Consider the following 17,416-nt stretch of genomic DNA (forward strand, 5'->3'; position numbering starts at 1 on the left):
AGTCTAACCCACCTCACAGGGTTGTTATGCAGCTCAAAAGGGGAAGAGGAGAATGATGTAAGCTGCTTGGTTCACACTGTGGAGAAAGAATGTCTTTTCCTAGGTAGAGGCTGCAGGGGGGGGGGAGCTGAAGTCAGATCAATTCCCTTACAGAAAATGGCTGCGTTGGGTGGGTGGGAAGACACCAAGATTGGAGGGAGTGAATGCCTCCACTTGAGTGAGTGGGTGAAAAGAAAGCGAGGGGGGGCACTCCCCTAGAGTCTCCTCTAGAACCCATTGTATTTTCCCTCACAATGGGCCTTATTTCTAGTTAACCAATAATTCCTTTTCATGCATTACATGAAATACTTCCTTTTGCTTTTGAGGAACAGTTGTGGCCCAGTGGTACAACATCTGCTTTGCATGCAGATATCCCAGGTTCAATTTCTGGTATCTTGATCTAAAAAGATCAGGCTGTAGAATATGTGAAAGATTTTCACTTGGGAGCCTGGAAAGCAGCTGCTGACTGGAATAGACAATATTGACCTTAATAGACAAATATGCTCTGATGAAGTACTTGTGATGCACTTTCGTGAGTTCGTCCTGACCCTCCTGCTGCCAATCAATTTCATTTGATTACCTCTCTTTATTTTCTCAAAGACATTAATTTATCTCTACTATTTTTTTCAAATGGATCATAGATAATAATTCCCTAATGGAATTGGCCAAATCTGGCAATTCCATTGGCTGTGGTATGCACTCCATCAGTGACTGGCCCATCAACTGCTAATCATGAGAACTTGCATGCCACTGGCTGGGTCCACTCTTCAATCCTGCCTGCTGTTGCCTACCCACTCTGTGGCATTCGAAAGAGAAAGTAGGCAGCAGCAGCGGGGAAATGGTGAAGTGACAGGGAATGAATGTGGTAATGCAACTATGCGGCAAGGCCTGGCCCCACCCAGAGCATTTCCTCAGAAGGCATGGTGGTCGCCACTTTTCTGTCAATCCCCCACCCCCACCCCTCAGCCTTGCCCAAAGACAGATGAGGATTGGTCCACTGCGGAAGCTGCTAGCCGGAGGCTACTGCTAGGCAACCAAGGTTGCTTCTGTCAGTAAAGAGAGAGGTCTCAGCTGAACAGAATGCCATAGAGTCCACCCTCCAAAGCAGTTATTCTTCCCAGGATGGGGAGAGAGACCTGTTGTCTGGAGGTTAGCTACCCTAGGCCTGGGAGCACGCTCTGGGTAACTGGATGCCACCTAACTGGCATAGCTTAACTAGGCCTGGCTGCTTGCTCCAGCAGCAGCCCCGCTATTATAGCCAGTGTGACTTAGCAGCTGCCAACTTCAGGTTGGCAAATTCCTAGAGATTTGAGGACTGGAGCCTGGAGAGAGTGGGTTTGAGGTGGAATGTATAATGGTATAGTCTCCACTCTCCAAACCAGCCATTTCCTCCTGGGGAGCCATTCTTGCCAATCTCCTGGTGAGGGCGGGAGATCACTTAGAATTACAACTGCTCTTCAGATTGAAGAGATAAGCTCCACTGGAGAAAATGGCTGCTTTGCAAGGTAAACTCTGTGTCATTATACCCTGCTGAGGTCACCTCCCTCTTGCTTTGGTCCCCACCATGAAGGACTGTATTTTTCCTAGGTAGAGGCCACAGGGAGAGGGAAAGCTGAAGTCAGATCAGTTCCCCTACAGAAAATGGTTACCTTGAGGTGCATATTCTATGGTATACCATAACACAATAAGGCCAGATTCCCCCCTCCAGAAAAAAGCAGATCATGCCAAAAGCTCCCACTGATGCTAAAGGCCGCAAGGCTGAATATGACAGGAAAAGAGGCAACAATGCACTGCAAACAAAAGGAATTCTGACCTTCAGCATCTGTGTGACCATCATCATGCCCCCCTGCGCTGCCTCCCCCCCCATAATTATTATTCTGACTGGCACAACTTAACTAGGTCTGGCTGCTCGTTCCTGTTCAGCAGCAGCCCCCCATGACAGTGTGACTTAGAAGTTGCCAACTCCAAGTTGGGAAATTCCTGGAGATTTGAAGGGTGGAGTCAGGAGAGGGTAGGACCTCAGACAGGTACAATGCCATAGACCCCACCCTCCAAACCAGCCATTTCCTCCTGGGGAACCACTGTTGCCAATCTCCAGGCAAGGACTGGAGATCACTCAGAATTACAACTGCAAATGGCAGAGCTCAGCTCATAAGAACATTAGAAAAGCTATGCTGGATCAGGCCAATGGCCCATCCAGTCCAACAGTGGCCCCCCACAAAAAAGGTTCCACCAGTAGGGCGAGGATTACTAGAAGCCCTCCACTGTGCCCCCTCAAGCACCAAGAATACAGAGCATCACTGCCCCAGACAGAGTTCCAACAATATTCTGTGGCTAACAGCCACTGATGCACCTCTGCTCTATATGTTTATCCAATCCCCTCTTGGAGCTGTTTATGCTTGTAGCCGCCACCAACTCCTGTGGCAGTGAATTCCATGTGTTAATCATCCTTTGGGTGAAGAAGGACTTCCTTTTATCAGTTCTAACTCAACTGCTCAGCAATTTCATTGAATGTTCATGCATTCTCGTATTGTGAGAAAGGGAGGAAAGTACTTCTTTCACTACCTTCTCCATCCCATGCATAATCTTGTAAACCTCTATCATGTCACCCCGCAGTCGACGTTTCTCCAAACTAAAGAACCCCAAGCGTTTTAACTTTTCTTCACCTCGAGATTGGACTACTGTAATGCCCTCTACATGGGGCTGCCCCTGTACCAAACTCGGAAACTGCAGCTAGTGCAGAACGCAGCAGCCAGGCTACTAGTGGGACTATCTCGGTGGGAACATGTGCGGCCTAGGCTGCGGGAACTGCACTGGCTGCCAATCGTATACCGGGTTCGTTACAAGGTGCTGGTTATCACCTTTAAAGCCCTATATGGCCGAGGACCTGCCTACCTTAGGGACCGCCTCTCTCCTTATGTTCCCCAGAGAGCACTGCGCTCCAGCTCACAGAATCTTTTGGAAATCCCTGGGCCTAAGGAGGCCAAACGAAAAACAACCAGGGAGCAGGCCTTCTCCATAAAAGCGCCCCAATGGTGGAATCAGCTGCCGGAAGAGGTGCGGGCCCTGCGGGATCTTAATCAATTCCATAGGGCCTGCAAAATGGCCCTCTTCCAATTAGCCTTTTAAGATGGAACCAGAACTAATATTACGCTATCTTGGACAAAAAGAGATTGTAGCACCATTGTATTGTTTTTAGCTTAATTTTAATATTAATTTATATATTGTATTTATACCGTTGATTGATTTTATTATCTGTTTATTGTTATATCATGATATTATATCATGCTTTGTAAGCTGCCCTGAGCCTGCCTTGGCGGGGAGGGTGGGGTATAAATAAAAACTTATTATTATTATTATTATTATTATAGGGAAAGTGTTCCAACCCTTTAATCATTCTAGTTGCCCTTTTCTGCACTTTTCCCGATGCTATAATATCTTTTTTGAGGTGTGGTGATCAGAATTTTACACAGTACTCCAAATGAGACCGCACCATCGATTTATACAGGGGCATTATGATACTCACTGATTTGTTTTCAATTCCCTTCCAAATAATTTCCAGCATGGTATTGGCCATTTTTATTGCAGTCGCACACTGACTCGACATTTTCAGTGAATTATTTACCACAACCCCAAGATCTCTCTCTTGGTCAGTCTCCTCCAGTTCACACCCCATCAACTTGTATTTATAGTTAGGATTTTTGGCCCCAATGTACATTACTTTGCACTTGGCCACATTGAACAGCATCTGCCACATTGACGCCCACTCGCCCAGCCTCAACAGATCCCTTTGGAGTGCCTCACAATCCTCTCTGGTTCTCACCACCCTGAACAATTTAGTGTCATCTGCAAACTTGGCCACTTCACTGCTTACTCCCAACTCCAACTCCCAGCTTCCCTGGAGGTGGGAGGGGGAGGAAGTGAATGCCTTCACTCGGATGGGTGGGAAGACAGAAGGGGAGGGGGTACTTGCTCAGAGCCTCTTTCTAGAGCGCATTGTATTTTTTTTCATAACGGGCCTTATTCCTAGTAAATTTATAACTCTGCTAAGTTCTCTCTTAATGGTTTTCTACATAGATCTTAAAACAAACCCATAGACCCTTCAGTCCTTGTTTGTAAGGAAGATGTACCACCCTTTGATTAATGTGGTTGGCTCTTCAGTAGAATCATAAAATTGGAAAGGACCTCCAGGGTCATCTGGTTGAACCCCATACACAATGCAGAAAACTCACGAATATCACCCGATACACACACCCAATGACACCTGCTCCATGCCCAGAAGATGGCAAAACAAAAACAAAAAACCCCAAAAAGACATGAAAGAAGGGGCCATGAGAACTAAGCAATGATGCAACTCATCCTACTCTCTTCATGATCTACTTAAGTGGCAAACAGCATTCCCTAGGCACTTTAAAAGGGCCAAAATGCAACTTTTCCTGCCTTCCTTCTCATGATCTGCCTAAGTTCACAGAATCTGCATTGCTGTCAGATGGCCATCTAGTCTGCTTAAAAACCTCCAAAGAAGGAGAGCCCACCACCTCCCGAGGAAGCTTTTTCCACTGAGGAACCACTTTAACTGTCAGGAAATTCTTCCTAATGTTTAGTTAAAAACCCTTGTGATTTAATTCCAACCCGTTGGTTCTGGTTCAATTTTCTGAGCCAACAGAAAACAACTGCACAATCCTCTATGTCAGTGGTCCCCAACCTTCTTGGTACCGGGGACCAGCACCAGGGCCAACCCGCCCACCGTGGCCCCAGGGCCAGCAGGGTGGGGGCACCAAATTCGGCCCCCCATGGCGCTGCACAGCCTTGCCACCCCCCATGCTGCGCAGCCTCACCCCGCTCGCAGCGCCTCCACAGCAGCGGGCAACCCACTGAAGAAGTTTAGCTCGGTCGACCCCCCCCCCCCCCGCGCGACGAGGCTCAGGTCCGCCCTCCCATCACCGTGTTTCCTCTCTGCCTGGTGCTGCAATGCAGCGTGGCGCTCCATCATCGTCATCCTCCCTCAGTTCACGTCGAGCAGCACTGAAACTGGGCCTTACCAGCTTTGATGCAGCAGCGCCATCTAACACTTTGAAGTTCATGTGAGAGAAGGCTTCTCTTCTGGTTACAGGAAGGAGGAGGGAGAAGCCGTTTCTCTTGCGAACTTCAAAGTGTTAGATGGCGTGACCACATCGAAGCTGGTAAGGCCCAGTTTCGGCGCTACTCGACGTGATCTGAGGAAGGGAGAGCAACAACGATGACAATGGAACGCTGCACTGCATCGCAGCACCGGGGAGAGAGGAAGGCGGCAGCAGGGAGGCAACGGAGCTAAACTCTGTTGCGGCGGCAGAGGGGCTGCCAGGCTTCGCAGCCTGGTTGCAGACAGGCTGGTATGGTAGCGGTATGGTAGCGGTCCATAGCCCGGGGTTTGGGGACCTCTGCTTTATAGGATAGCCCTTCAAGTACTTGAAGATGGTGGTATGTCACCTCTCAGTCATCTCCTCTGCAGGCTTAACATACCCAGCTCCTTCAGTGTTTCCTCATAAGACTTGGTCTCCAGACCCCTCACCATCTCCGTTGCCCTGCTTTGGACACATTCTAGTTTGTCCATATCCTTCTTAAAATGTGGTGCCCCAAACTGAACACAATACTCTAAGTGAGGTCTAACGAGTAAAGTGATAACATCACGTTGTGTGATCTGGACACTACTTCTGTTGATACAGCCCAAAACCACATCGGCCTTTTAAGCTTCCACATCACACTGCTGACAGTGTATGCTCCACTAAGACCCCTAGATACTTTTCACACCAAGTCAAGTCTACCCATTCTATAATGAGTGTCTTTGGTTTGTCCTACCTAAATGTAGAACTTTACATTTATCTTTGTTAAAATTCATTTTATTTGCTTTAGCCCAGTTTTCCAGTCTGTCAAGATCATCCTGTATTCTGACAGTCTTCTGCTGTACTTGCTACCCGTTGCAATTTAGCATCAGCTGCAAATTTAATAAGCATTCCCTCTATTTCTTCATCCAAATCATTTATAAAGATATTGAACAAAACAATATTGAATAGACAACAATACCTCATGCATATCATGCTCAATGGACTTCGAAAAAACTATTGCTTGTTTCCAGACAATATGTTTTAAGAAGAATACAGACAAGCTGGAATGTGTCCAGAAGCGGGCAGCAACAATGGTAAGGGCTCTGGAGACCAAGACCTATGAGGAAAGGCTGAAGGAGTTGAGTATGTTTAGCCTCGAGAGAAGATACGATCACCGTCTTCAAGTGCTTGAAGGGCTGTCATATAGGTGGACCAGGCTTCCTTGGGAGGTTGTGGGCTCTTCTTTGATGGTTTTTAAACAGAGGCTAGATGGCCATCTGACAGCAATGCAGAGTCTGTGAACTTAGGCAGATGATGAGAAGGAAGGCAGGAAAGGTTGCATTGTGGCCCTTTTTAAGTGCCCGGGGAATGCTGTTTGCCACTTGGGGGTTAGGCAGCAATATTTCTCCAGGCCAGTTTTGTCAGGGGTCACTGGGAGTTTGCAGGGGGAGGTATCTGTGAATTTCCTACATTGTGCAGAGGGTTGGACTAGATGATCTGGGAGGTCCCTTCCAACTCTGTGATTCTATGCCTGAACTGTTTTCAGATCATTTCCTGTTGGCAGCATCTCACTGAAATAACATTTTAGAGACCTTTTTAGTATGACTTCAAACGCTCTTTCCTGTAGACCAGGGGTGGCCAAACTGCAGCTCAGGAGCCACATGTGGCTCTTTGAGCCCCCACCGCCCTGTAAGCCAGCTTGGCAAAGGCATTTCTCTCTTTAAATCATGTCTCCAAACCAAGCCAGTCAGTGACCTGGAGAATGCATTTAAAGCCAAAGTTGCTTTCTTTCCACCTCTTTATCTATTTTCCTTCCTTCCTTCGGCTTTCAAACATCTGACGTTCATGTCTTGCAGCTCTCAAATATGTTTATTTTATGTGGCTCTTACATTAACCATGTTTGGCCACCCCTGCTATACACAATATAGACATTAAGAACATAAGAGAAGCTATGCTGGATCAGGTCAATGGCCCATCCAGTCCAACACTCTGTGTCACACAATGGCCAAAAAAAACAGGTGCCATCAGGAGGGCCACCAGTGGGACTAGGACACTAGAAGCCCTCCCACTGTGCCCACCCCCCCCACAAGCACCAAGAATACAGAGCATCACTGCCCCAGACAGAGTTCCAACAATACTCTGTGGCTAATAGCCACTGATGGACCTCTGCTCCATATGCTTATCCAATCCTCTCTTGAAGCTGTCTATGCTTGTAGCCGCCACCACCTCCTGTGGCAGTGAATTCCACGTGTTAATCACCCTTTGGGTGAAGAAGTATTCCTTTTATCAGTTCTAACCCGACTGCTCAGCAATTTCATTGAAATCAGAACATTATCAGTATATAATGTATATATGTAGCAAACACCTCAGTATATATGTGGCAAACACCACTCATGTGATCCCTTAATAATAATAATAATAATAACTTTATTTTTATATCCCGCCCTCCCCCGCCGAAGCGGGCTCAGGGCGGCTAACAGACATGGAAATCCCATGATTCATATAAAACAATGTAAACAATTTTAATATATCAGTTGTATAATAAATTAATTTAAAATAGATAAAATATATAAAATGGGTGCTAAAATACTGTCCATAGCAACACTGCCAGAATACAAGTCAGAATGATTTCCCTCCTCTCAGTCTTTACCAGCCACCTCAGCTTACCACCGTGCCTTGTATATTTTTATTCTTCTTATGCAACGTTTTTCTGTAAAGATTTTTGCTACTGTAGGTTTTATACTAGTGGTCTATAATTATAATATATTATTGCTGCTACTGCACCTTATGCATGAAGACCAGAGCCCGCTCATGACAGTTGTTCACCTCTTCAAAGCTGGGGTCCGTGACACACCTGCTTTTCACCTGCTTCCGGCGCTGCTTAAGATAGTTATACCACAGTTTATAGCTGCAAAACATAATGGAAGAAGCCATTAGCATCACAGGAACTCAGAGCCAGTGTTACACAGTGCCTAGAGTGTCGGAAGCTCACTGAGTGACTTCAAGATAGTCACTCTCTCTTAGTCTACTTTACTTCACAGGATGAGTTCAAAGACAAAGACCCCATCTATGCTGCTCTGAGTTTGTTGGAGGAAGGGTAGATGTACACAAAGAAAGCAAAACTGTCCTTTTCACATAAAAGTCAGGGAATCTTGCTCGCTTTTTGCTAAAATAGGCCTCATGGAAAGGCTGACAAGGTCAGCAAAGGGTTCCATCTGTCTAGAATGCTTGCATTTGTCTCATTCTGGTAGAGATGAGAAATGAGTTCACAGCAAGTTCACCATGGTAGGTCCAGTGGGGCCGGACTCCTCAAGAGATCCGGGCTCCAAGACGAGGGCATATTGTGAGGAGAGCCATTCGCCTTAGGCCTCAGAAGGGAGGTGGTTCCAGGGTCAGAGCTCCCCCTCTTCCAACACAGTCTCCTTGCTCTCGGGCCCCTGAACTTCTCTCTCTGGCTGGCTGTCCTGACGAACTGCGGGTGAACACTGTGATTCTGCTCCACAGCCTTGGGCATTTTGTTCCCCTTTATACCTCTCATCCCAACCCCACTCTGCCAAGGAGTCCTGCCTCCCTCCCTCATATGTCTCCCTGTCAGTAATGGGTGAACAGCTGGTCGGATTGCCGAGGTGCCCATGATCAGCCCCTGCAGGGAGGCTCATCTTGCTTCCTACGGACAATGTTCAAATGCCCCAATTGGACAACTCATCTTCCTTGGGCTTCCTGAGTCACCTGCTTGTTCCTTGTTGGGCAACTGCCTTTGCTTGCCTGGGCCCATTGACAAGTGTCCAGAGAGGTGAGTTGCAGCATGGTTTGTGAGACCAGGACTATTGAAACGGGCCCAAGATACAGGTTTTCATGAATCAGATATCTCTGCATAATTACAGGTTTCATAAGAATGTATTTAAAAACTACATTGGAAAAACCTCAGCTTCTCCTCCTCTCTTCACCAATGCAGAGCTTGCTGAAGCAAGAAAGATCCACACCTGCCTGGCAACTCTTTAAGAGCTCTCTCATAGATAAGGTTCAGAACATGCTTGGAAGAATTCTGCTTGAACTCAATGTAGCGGATCCAGCACTTGACAGAGAAGGGATTCCGCAAGATCTCTTCCTCATACTGCAGGTCTTCTTCCTCCTGTGTTGGGAAGAGAATGGAAATTCCAGAGACAGAAAGGCTATCAACTCTCAACTACTGAATGGGTAAGATTTCATAATTTTATGTGCAGTATTGGAATAGTTCAAGGGGGCATTTTTTAATAAGTCAATAAAGTTGTAATTAACATATGTGAAATTTAAGACAGTTTTCACTATGTATATTATGCAGGTTTTATTGCATTTTTAATGACATAATCCATTGTATTTATTTTATATAAAGGAATGACTGTGTTGTTCTCCTTCCTTGTAATCCTGCTTTATTGTTTGTATCATACTGTATTTTAAATGTGCTATTCTCTAATTTTGTTGGTTATGTGTATTTTACTATACTTACTGCACAGCTTTTAGTTGTAATCTTGAGTTTCAGAATCAAAGGTACAAAGTGTGAGCTGGGAAGTAAAAACCCATTCTAATCACAAATTCACTGGGTAACCCTAAGCAAGTAACTATATTTAATACACATTCCCCACAACACTGCTCTGCCCAAACCTGCAAAAAGAGAATACTACTGGTCCACTTCATAGGGCAGTTGAAAGAATTGACAACCAAACTAAATTTTTAAAGAGACACGGAACTTTCACTGCTCCAGGTCACTTTATTCTTTCTTTTTGATAACATCTAATAAAAACAATGTGGGACATGCTATCATGCCTCTCAGATCCTCCCTGCCCAAATCACTGACTGGTAGCAGTGACACCCAACATGCTGTTTTGCACTAAATATTATGAGACAGCCTGTCAAAAGACAAGGAGCACAGCAGCTTCATACCTCTTATAATACACTGTCTGGCACAAAGATAATGTGTGAGCATACCCAGAGTACCAAGCTGCTTAATCAGCTGGGGAAGGCGATGGCAAACCACCCTGTAAAAAGTCTGCCGTGAAAACGCTGTGAAAGCAATGTCACCCCAGAGTCGGAAACGACTGGTGCTTGCACAGGGGCCCTTTCCTCAATCAGCTGTAAAGACAGGTATACGGAGGGAGAGGTGATAGTGGAAATAGCATTTGCTGGCAGTTCACTTTGAAAATGGAAAGAGTGGAAAATAAAAGGACATTGGACAATCTTTGATAATGATTAAGGTTTTTTAAAATAAGAAGATAACTGTTGGTTTTTTTTTTTCTTTAATAGTTAAGTGTACCTTTAATATTTGTTTCCTTTAAGTAAATAACACTGGCGGGGGTCAAGCAACGGGGGGGGGAGGGGAGGGGGAAAAGTAAGATATGGGGTGGAGAGTTTTTTCATTCATTTTAAGTTTTCATAAGTTGTAGAGATAGTTTTGCTACCATATGTTACTAATAAAAATTGTTTATTACAAAAGAAAATGGAAAGAAGTCAGAACACTCTGGCCAGATTTGCTGCTGAACAGGGCACTAACACAATCCACAAAACCAACACTTAAAAATCATTGTTTTCTTTTAACATTCAAAGGTGACGTGAACTTCAGAGACGAGAAGGGGACAAAAAAGTAACACTGGTGCTGGAGCACGGATAGAGTTAAAGATATGGGTGGACGGGCAAGCTCCGGAGTCCACTAAGCAAGCTGTTAGTGCCCTGCTTCATTAAGAACATAAGAACATAAGAGAAGCCATGTTAGATCAGGCCAATGGCCCATCCAGTCCAACATTCTGTGTCACACAGCGGCCAAATATATATATATATATATATATATATATATATATATATATATATATATATATATATATATATATATATATATATATATATACACACACACACACACACACACACTGTGGCTAATAGCCACTGATGGACCTGTGCTCCATATTTTTATCTAACCCCTTCTTGAAGGTGGCTATGCTTGTGGCCGCCACCACCTCCTGTGGCAGTGAATTCCACATGTTAATCACCCTTTGGGTGAAGAAGTACTTCCTTTTATCCGTTTTAACCTGTCTGCTCAGCAATTTCATCGAATGCCCACGAGTTCTTGTATTGTGAGAAAGGGAGAAAAGGACTTCTTTCTCTACTTTCTCCATCCCATGCATTATCTTGTAAACCTCTATCATGTCACCCCGCAGTCAACATTTCTCCAAGCTAAAGAGCCCCAAGCGTTTCAACCTTTCTTCATAGGGAAAGTGTTCCAGCCCTTTAATCATTCTAGTTGCCCTTTTCTGGACTTTCTCCAATGCTATAATATCCTTTTTGAGGTGCAGCAACCAGAACTGCACACAGTACTCCAAATGAGACCGCACCATCGATTTATACAGGGGCATTATGATACTGGCTGATTTGTTTTCAATTACTGAATGTTTTGTCACAATAAAGATTCCATTTTATTGCATTAAAAAAGTTCTTGCAGGAAACACAGCCCTGGGCACCTCACAACTCAGAAACACTATCTGTTCGCAAGAACGAGAGCCGTGAGGGATTTGCGAGTCCCTTTGCCGGAACTGACAGCCTTGCCTCCTAATGCCACGTGCGGGGGGCACAGTCCCGTTCCGTGCAGGCCTCAAGCAAAAGCGCTCTGCACATGCTTCGAGGCAGCGTCGCTTTTACTTGTCAGCATCCCGACAAAGCTTCGACTGAAAACACCGCCCTACTCACAAAGAGGAGCTCCCGCTTCCCCAGCGCCGTCTCCAGCTCCGGCATCGCCGCCTCCTCCAGACACGGGCGCGCGCCAGTGACGCCCTTCCGCTGCCCTGCTTCGCGACGTCATCAACAACGGCCGCGTCGGTGACGCTCCCCGGGAGAGGGCATGGGGGTGAAGCTGGAGGTGTTCCGGGTGCGTCGCTCTCTCCCGCCACGCTTCGCTTTGGGCTCGGAAGATGGCTTGAACTGGCTGTTATTTTATTACCTCCTTGGTCCAATAAATAACTGATTGCATCTATACAGAAATGTTGCAAAATGCTATTTAATTGCTCAGAAGTGCCCCTCTCACCCCTGCTGAGTCCAGCATCCCAGTAAATCTTTATATTGCAATCTGTGGTCACCTCCCCGCAGGACAGTCCCGTTGGGGTCTTTCCCCCTGGTTCTTCCTAAAGCAACACAACCTGGGATGTTGCCAGCGTCTGGTTCCTGTTTTCCCTGCTGCAGGCCTACGCGCTGAGACATTCTCCTCATTTCTGACATGCGTGGGAAAGGGAACCTGCTGGCTGCGCCTTTTCCTCTTCTCCATAGGTTATCCTCTCACCAAAAATGATTGTGGTGTCTGAACAGTCCAAATCTAATGTAATTCTGTATTGTATCCTTGATTGGGCTTAACCAGTGAATTCATATTAACATTTTAGTATGTTTTCTTTTTTCTGGTCCAGATGGTGCTGTATCTGTCTTTCCCTGTTGCCATGTTCTGGGTTTCAAATCAAGCAGAGTATTTTGAAGAATATGTAATCAAACGAAAGGTAATTGATGTGTGTGTGCAGAATGACAGTTTGGACTAACTTTTTTTTTTCTTGTGTGGTTTTATTTTTTCTTGTGGATTTTACTCTGATATTGTATTGAAAAACCCTTGGCAGTTTTTCACCGCATTGTTTCCTCAATTAGGCTACAGCTCATACTGCCCATAACTCATATTTGACCTGGTTAGCTCTATTCCAGAATTTGATAAAAGTGTTACGAGAGAATAAACGGGGTTGTATGTACTGAGCTAATAGTGAATACAAGTCAGAACTCCTGGGATCTTTCCCAGGGAAAAGTTAGAACTCCCTCTGTTCAATGATGCATTGGCTAGATAGGACTTTATTGGCAGTATGTTGAAATTAAGAAATCTCTCTACTGGACTGTCATGTTAGAGGCTAAGGGAAAATGTTCCGCTTGGTGTACTTTTTTTTTTAAACTGCATTAAGGATTACAAGAAAAAAATCTCAAGTGAGATTGGCTGTTTTGCTAGTGTTATTTGTTTGTTTCGAATTATTGTGGCATGCATGTGGCATGGTTTGCTTGGTTGCTTCTCTTAGATTTATTTTTCTTACCTTGTTGGTATCTTTGGTAGGTCACTTGCTGTCTGATTATATGATACAGTATAATTAGATGTGGACCAATCTGCTTGGGTAAGGGCATGTCTTTTTGACATTCTGCTAATCCTTACAATTGTATGATGTCTTGTGATCTTTTACCTGCAGAGAGAGATCTTTCCACCTGAAAATGAGTTCCAGGTAATATGCTTCAGTTATAAAAATTGTTGGTGCCATTCTAAGCATTAAATGGATTTAGTGCTTAAGATGGCACTGTGTCTGTCTTAGAGTCTTGCGGAGAAGATGTGTCCTAGCAACATATGTGTCTTTTTTGTAAATAAAGAGCTGACACAGCTTTTGAATTGCCTCTTTTGTTAGATATTCAGAGCCAAATTACAAATGATACATGGCTGCATATAACTTTGCCTGAAGGTTTTTATTAAGAGAGAAAAAAAACCAGTTTCATGATACAATGAGCCCAAGTAAGGTATATCCTCTCCCAGAACATGCATGCACACAAAGTAATATATGGCTACTGCTGAGAAAGGTGGACATCAAGGGAGCAACCCTTAATTTTTTTGTAACACTTTTCTCCCCTGGCTGTTGCTTTCTACATAGGTTCTAAAGAATGCTGCACATCTATGCTAATGTTCATTCTTATGGCTTTCCTCATTGGTTTTGATTGCTATTCCCTGGGCTGAGGTTAAGAGAGTAAGTGTTGCCAGGCACATCTGTTATATGTATGTATCTGTGGGATGCGTACAAGTACATCTATTCTTGCCTTTGAGCTTAGCTACTAGAAAGAGCCTGACACGGCAGTCCAAAGCAGAGGTACATCCTCTGTATTGCAGTTGATGTACTTTTGTTTAGGATTCCACTGTGAGGAACCTTGTACTAGATTAGAGATGCGTTTGTGACATAGAGAACTGACTTGTTTTTGTCTTTTCCAGAGAAAAGAGCTGGAAGCCTTCAAAGAACGAATGAGGAAGAAGCAAGAGGAGCGACTGCTGCTACAGGGGGCTAAGGAGTAAGAGTGTGGCATTCCCTTCTCCCCGCTGTGTTCTTGTGGAGCAGAGGACACACTCCTCAAAAGTTACCACATCCTCCTCCTGCTTCAGCCCTACTATTTTCAAGTATTCCTCCAAAAGACTTTGTGGACAATGGGGTGAAAATAATCGCAACGCAGTTCCACTTTGCCTGCTAGGGCTTTGCGGCCTTTCTCAGGCAAGACAAGACTAAGTCAGGAATGACCGTAGGCTTTGACTTCTTGTGGCTGTTCTTCTGTCTTGTGCAACTGTTTAAAGCCCTTGAATCAGCTGAAGAAAACGGGCTCACTTGAATAACTTCTAATAAACTCAATATGGTATACAGCCAGTGTGGTGTTCTGCCTAGTGTGTCAGACTAACACAGTGTCAGGATGGGCCTGACATGATGGCTCTGTAACGTGTTATTCTGTAGGCATCCTGGTTCATTTGCTGATTATGCTTTGGAACTTTGAATTCTCTCGCTTTGACTTGCAGCCTGGTAACAGACATAACTATGTAACTTCTAAAAAATGTGCAGGTGGACTAGGGAGGAAACTGAAATGAGGCTGAACTAGAACTTATCACATTGCTTGGTAACCCGTAAGGCGGACTGGGTTGTTGACCTTGATCCTCCAAATAGATCTATGACGTGCAATACCATCACTTCACGTGATCTGGACACAATGATTCTGTTGATACAGCCCCAGATCTCATTTGCCTTTTTAACTACCACATCACACTGCTGACATGTTCAGTTTACAGTTCACTAAGACCCCAGATCCTTTTTGTACATACTGCTATCAAGACAAGTCTCCCCCATCCTATAATGATTTCTCCTACCTAAATGCAGAACTTTACACTTATCCCTGTTAAAATTCATTTTATTTGTTCTAGCCCAGTTTTCCAGCCTGTCAAGGTCATCCTGTATCCTGTTTCTGTCTTCTTCTGTATTTGCAGCCCCTTCCAAGTTAGGATCGTCTGCAGATTTAATAAGCATTCTCTCTATTCCTTCATCCAAATAATTTATAAAGATGTTGAACAAAACAGGTCACAACAGATCCTTGAAGCACTGCACTTGTCACTCCTCTCTAAGAGGTTGAAGAACCATCTACAAACACTCTTTGGGTTTGATCTGTCAACCAGTTACAGATCTGCCTCACGGTAATAGGATCCAAACCACATTTTACCAACTTGTCAACAAGAATAGTATGTGGAGCCTTATCAAAAGCCTTACTGAAATCAAGATAAATGATGTCTACAGCATTCCCCTGATCCAGCAAGGTATTAACTTTTTTAAAAAAAGAGATCAGGTTAATCTGACATGACTTGTTGTTGAGAAACCCATGTTGGCTCCTAGTAATCACAGCCATCCTTTCCAAATATTCAAGGACTAACCGTTTGATGATTTGTTCTAAAACTTTTCCAGGTATAGACATCAAGCAGATAGGTTGGTAATTATTTAGATCCTCCTTTTTCCTCTTCTTGAAGATGGGGACATTTGCCTGCCTCCAATCTTCTGGCACCTCACCTATTCTCCAAGAACTCTCAAAAATAACAGAGGCTCAGAAATTATATTCACAAGTTCTTTTAGTACCCTTGGATACAGTTTATCTGGCCCCAAGGATATTGTTTCATTTAAACTAGATCTTTAAGTACTACACCAATGCCAATTCTAAGCTGCAGCTCCCTTCCCTCATCATGTGTTCTGGTTTTGTCATGCTGAACACTTTTTCCCACACAAGAGAAGACAGGAAAAGTAGGAATTGAGCAGTTCTGTCCTCTTCGTCACCTTTTACAATTTCACTTTCCTATCCCAGCAAGGGGCTTGCCATGTCCTTACTCGTTTACTTACTTTGAACATAAGAAAATAAACCCTTTTGTTGTTGTTGTTGGTTTTAACAATTCTCACTAGACTAAGCTCATACTGAACTTTAGCTTTTCTATCTTTCTCTGTACAAGTACTGTTAGCAGACCCCCGTGGTTTCCCTCTCCACTTGCTGGAAAATGAACTCCAGCAAGACAAGTCAGAAATTTATTTGACCTTTCATTTTTAGCAGAGTTGGACTTCCAACAGATATCCAGGTAACTGAAATCTCCCATGACCACTGTGTCCTGTCTCTTTGAGAAATTTGTAATTGCTCGTGGAGTCTCATTCAGGGCCTCTGCCTGGCTTGGTGGTCTATAGCAGACCCCCACCATAATATCACTGTTGTCTCTTACTCCTTTTATTTTTACCCAGAGACTCTCAACTGCACTTCCATGCTCAGATTCATGTATTTACTCATAACTTTATACCTCCTTTACATATAATGCAGCTCCCCTGTTTGTGCCTTTTAAATAAGTTGTATCTAAACCCTAATGTTCCAATGGCGAGTGTCATCCCACCAAGTTTTAGTAATGCCTATTAGGTCATGGTTCTCTTCTTGAATTAGAACTTTCAGTTCTCTGTGCTTTAGTGTAGAGCAGGAGTCCCCAACCACCGGTCCGCAGACTGGTATCGGTCCGTGGCCTGCTAGCAACCAGGCTGTGGAGTGAGGCAGAGCAGCCTCTCTGCCCCTTTCACCCGCCCAGGACCTGGGCTGACGAAAGAGGCAGTGCGGCCTCGCTCTGAGGCAGAGCAGCCCCTCTGCCCCTTTCGCCTTCCCAGGACCTGAGTGGACAAAAGAGGCAGTGCAGCCTCACTCCAAAGAGATACAAAGCAATGATTCTGCGTATAAATTAGTCTCAATTGTGCTTCTGAAAGCTAACACACAATTGCAATTTTATACACTGAAGTGTTGCGTTGCATCTCTGCCACCCTTATCTGTGGTTGCTTATTTCCCTTGCAGGGGTGGCAGCCTCGGAGTGAGGCCACACTGCATCTTTGTCTGTCTGGGTTCTGGGCCAGCGGAAGGGACAGCACTGCTGCAACCTTTGCCTACCCCTCATTTATAGACCCCCACTGATCAGCTGATTGGAAGAGGTCTTTAAATGGGAGGGAGAGGGGGATTGGCCTGCTGCTGGCCAGCTAGCGGGGAGGCAGCAGAAACAGCCCCCGTCTCACCTCCCATTTAAAGACCCCCATGGGGGCAGGAACAGGATACGGTGGGGGGCCAGCCTAGGGTAGCAAAAAACCCAACACTGCCCCCCCCCCCCCGTCTGTAAAAAAAAATTGTGTTCCATGAAACTGCTCTCTGGTGCCAAAAAAGTTGGGAGCCACTGGTGTAGA

At 44.9% G+C, this 17,416-nt stretch overlaps 2 protein-coding genes across 2 annotated transcripts in view; one reads left to right on the top strand and one right to left on the bottom strand.

The window, feature by feature from the left end:
- XAB2 (XPA binding protein 2) overlaps positions 1-11,921 on the bottom strand; it is a 36,330-nt gene extending 24,409 nt beyond the window's left edge. The window contains exons 1-3 of the mRNA XM_060240718.1: positions 11,838-11,921; positions 9,107-9,255; positions 7,908-8,031 (exon numbers count right to left, since the gene is read on the bottom strand). Coding sequence (XP_060096701.1) covers positions 7,908-8,031; positions 9,107-9,255; positions 11,838-11,882 — 318 coding nt within the window. The 5' untranslated portion in view covers positions 11,883-11,921. The remainder of the gene's footprint in view (positions 1-7,907; positions 8,032-9,106; positions 9,256-11,837) is intronic.
- On the top strand, positions 11,852-14,557 carry LOC132573042 (protein PET100 homolog, mitochondrial). The gene is made up of 4 exons (XM_060240719.1): positions 11,852-12,015; positions 12,545-12,631; positions 13,352-13,384; positions 14,134-14,557. Exons 1-4 carry the CDS (start codon positions 11,989-11,991, stop codon positions 14,212-14,214), a joined length of 228 nt encoding a protein of 75 aa, XP_060096702.1. The 5' UTR covers positions 11,852-11,988; the 3' UTR covers positions 14,215-14,557.
- Positions 14,558-17,416: the final 2,859 nt, after the last annotated feature.

The sequence above is a fragment of the Heteronotia binoei genome, chromosome 5 (genome assembly GCF_032191835.1).
Source record: "Heteronotia binoei isolate CCM8104 ecotype False Entrance Well chromosome 5, APGP_CSIRO_Hbin_v1, whole genome shotgun sequence".
Classification (NCBI taxonomy): Eukaryota; Metazoa; Chordata; class Lepidosauria; order Squamata; family Gekkonidae; genus Heteronotia; species Heteronotia binoei.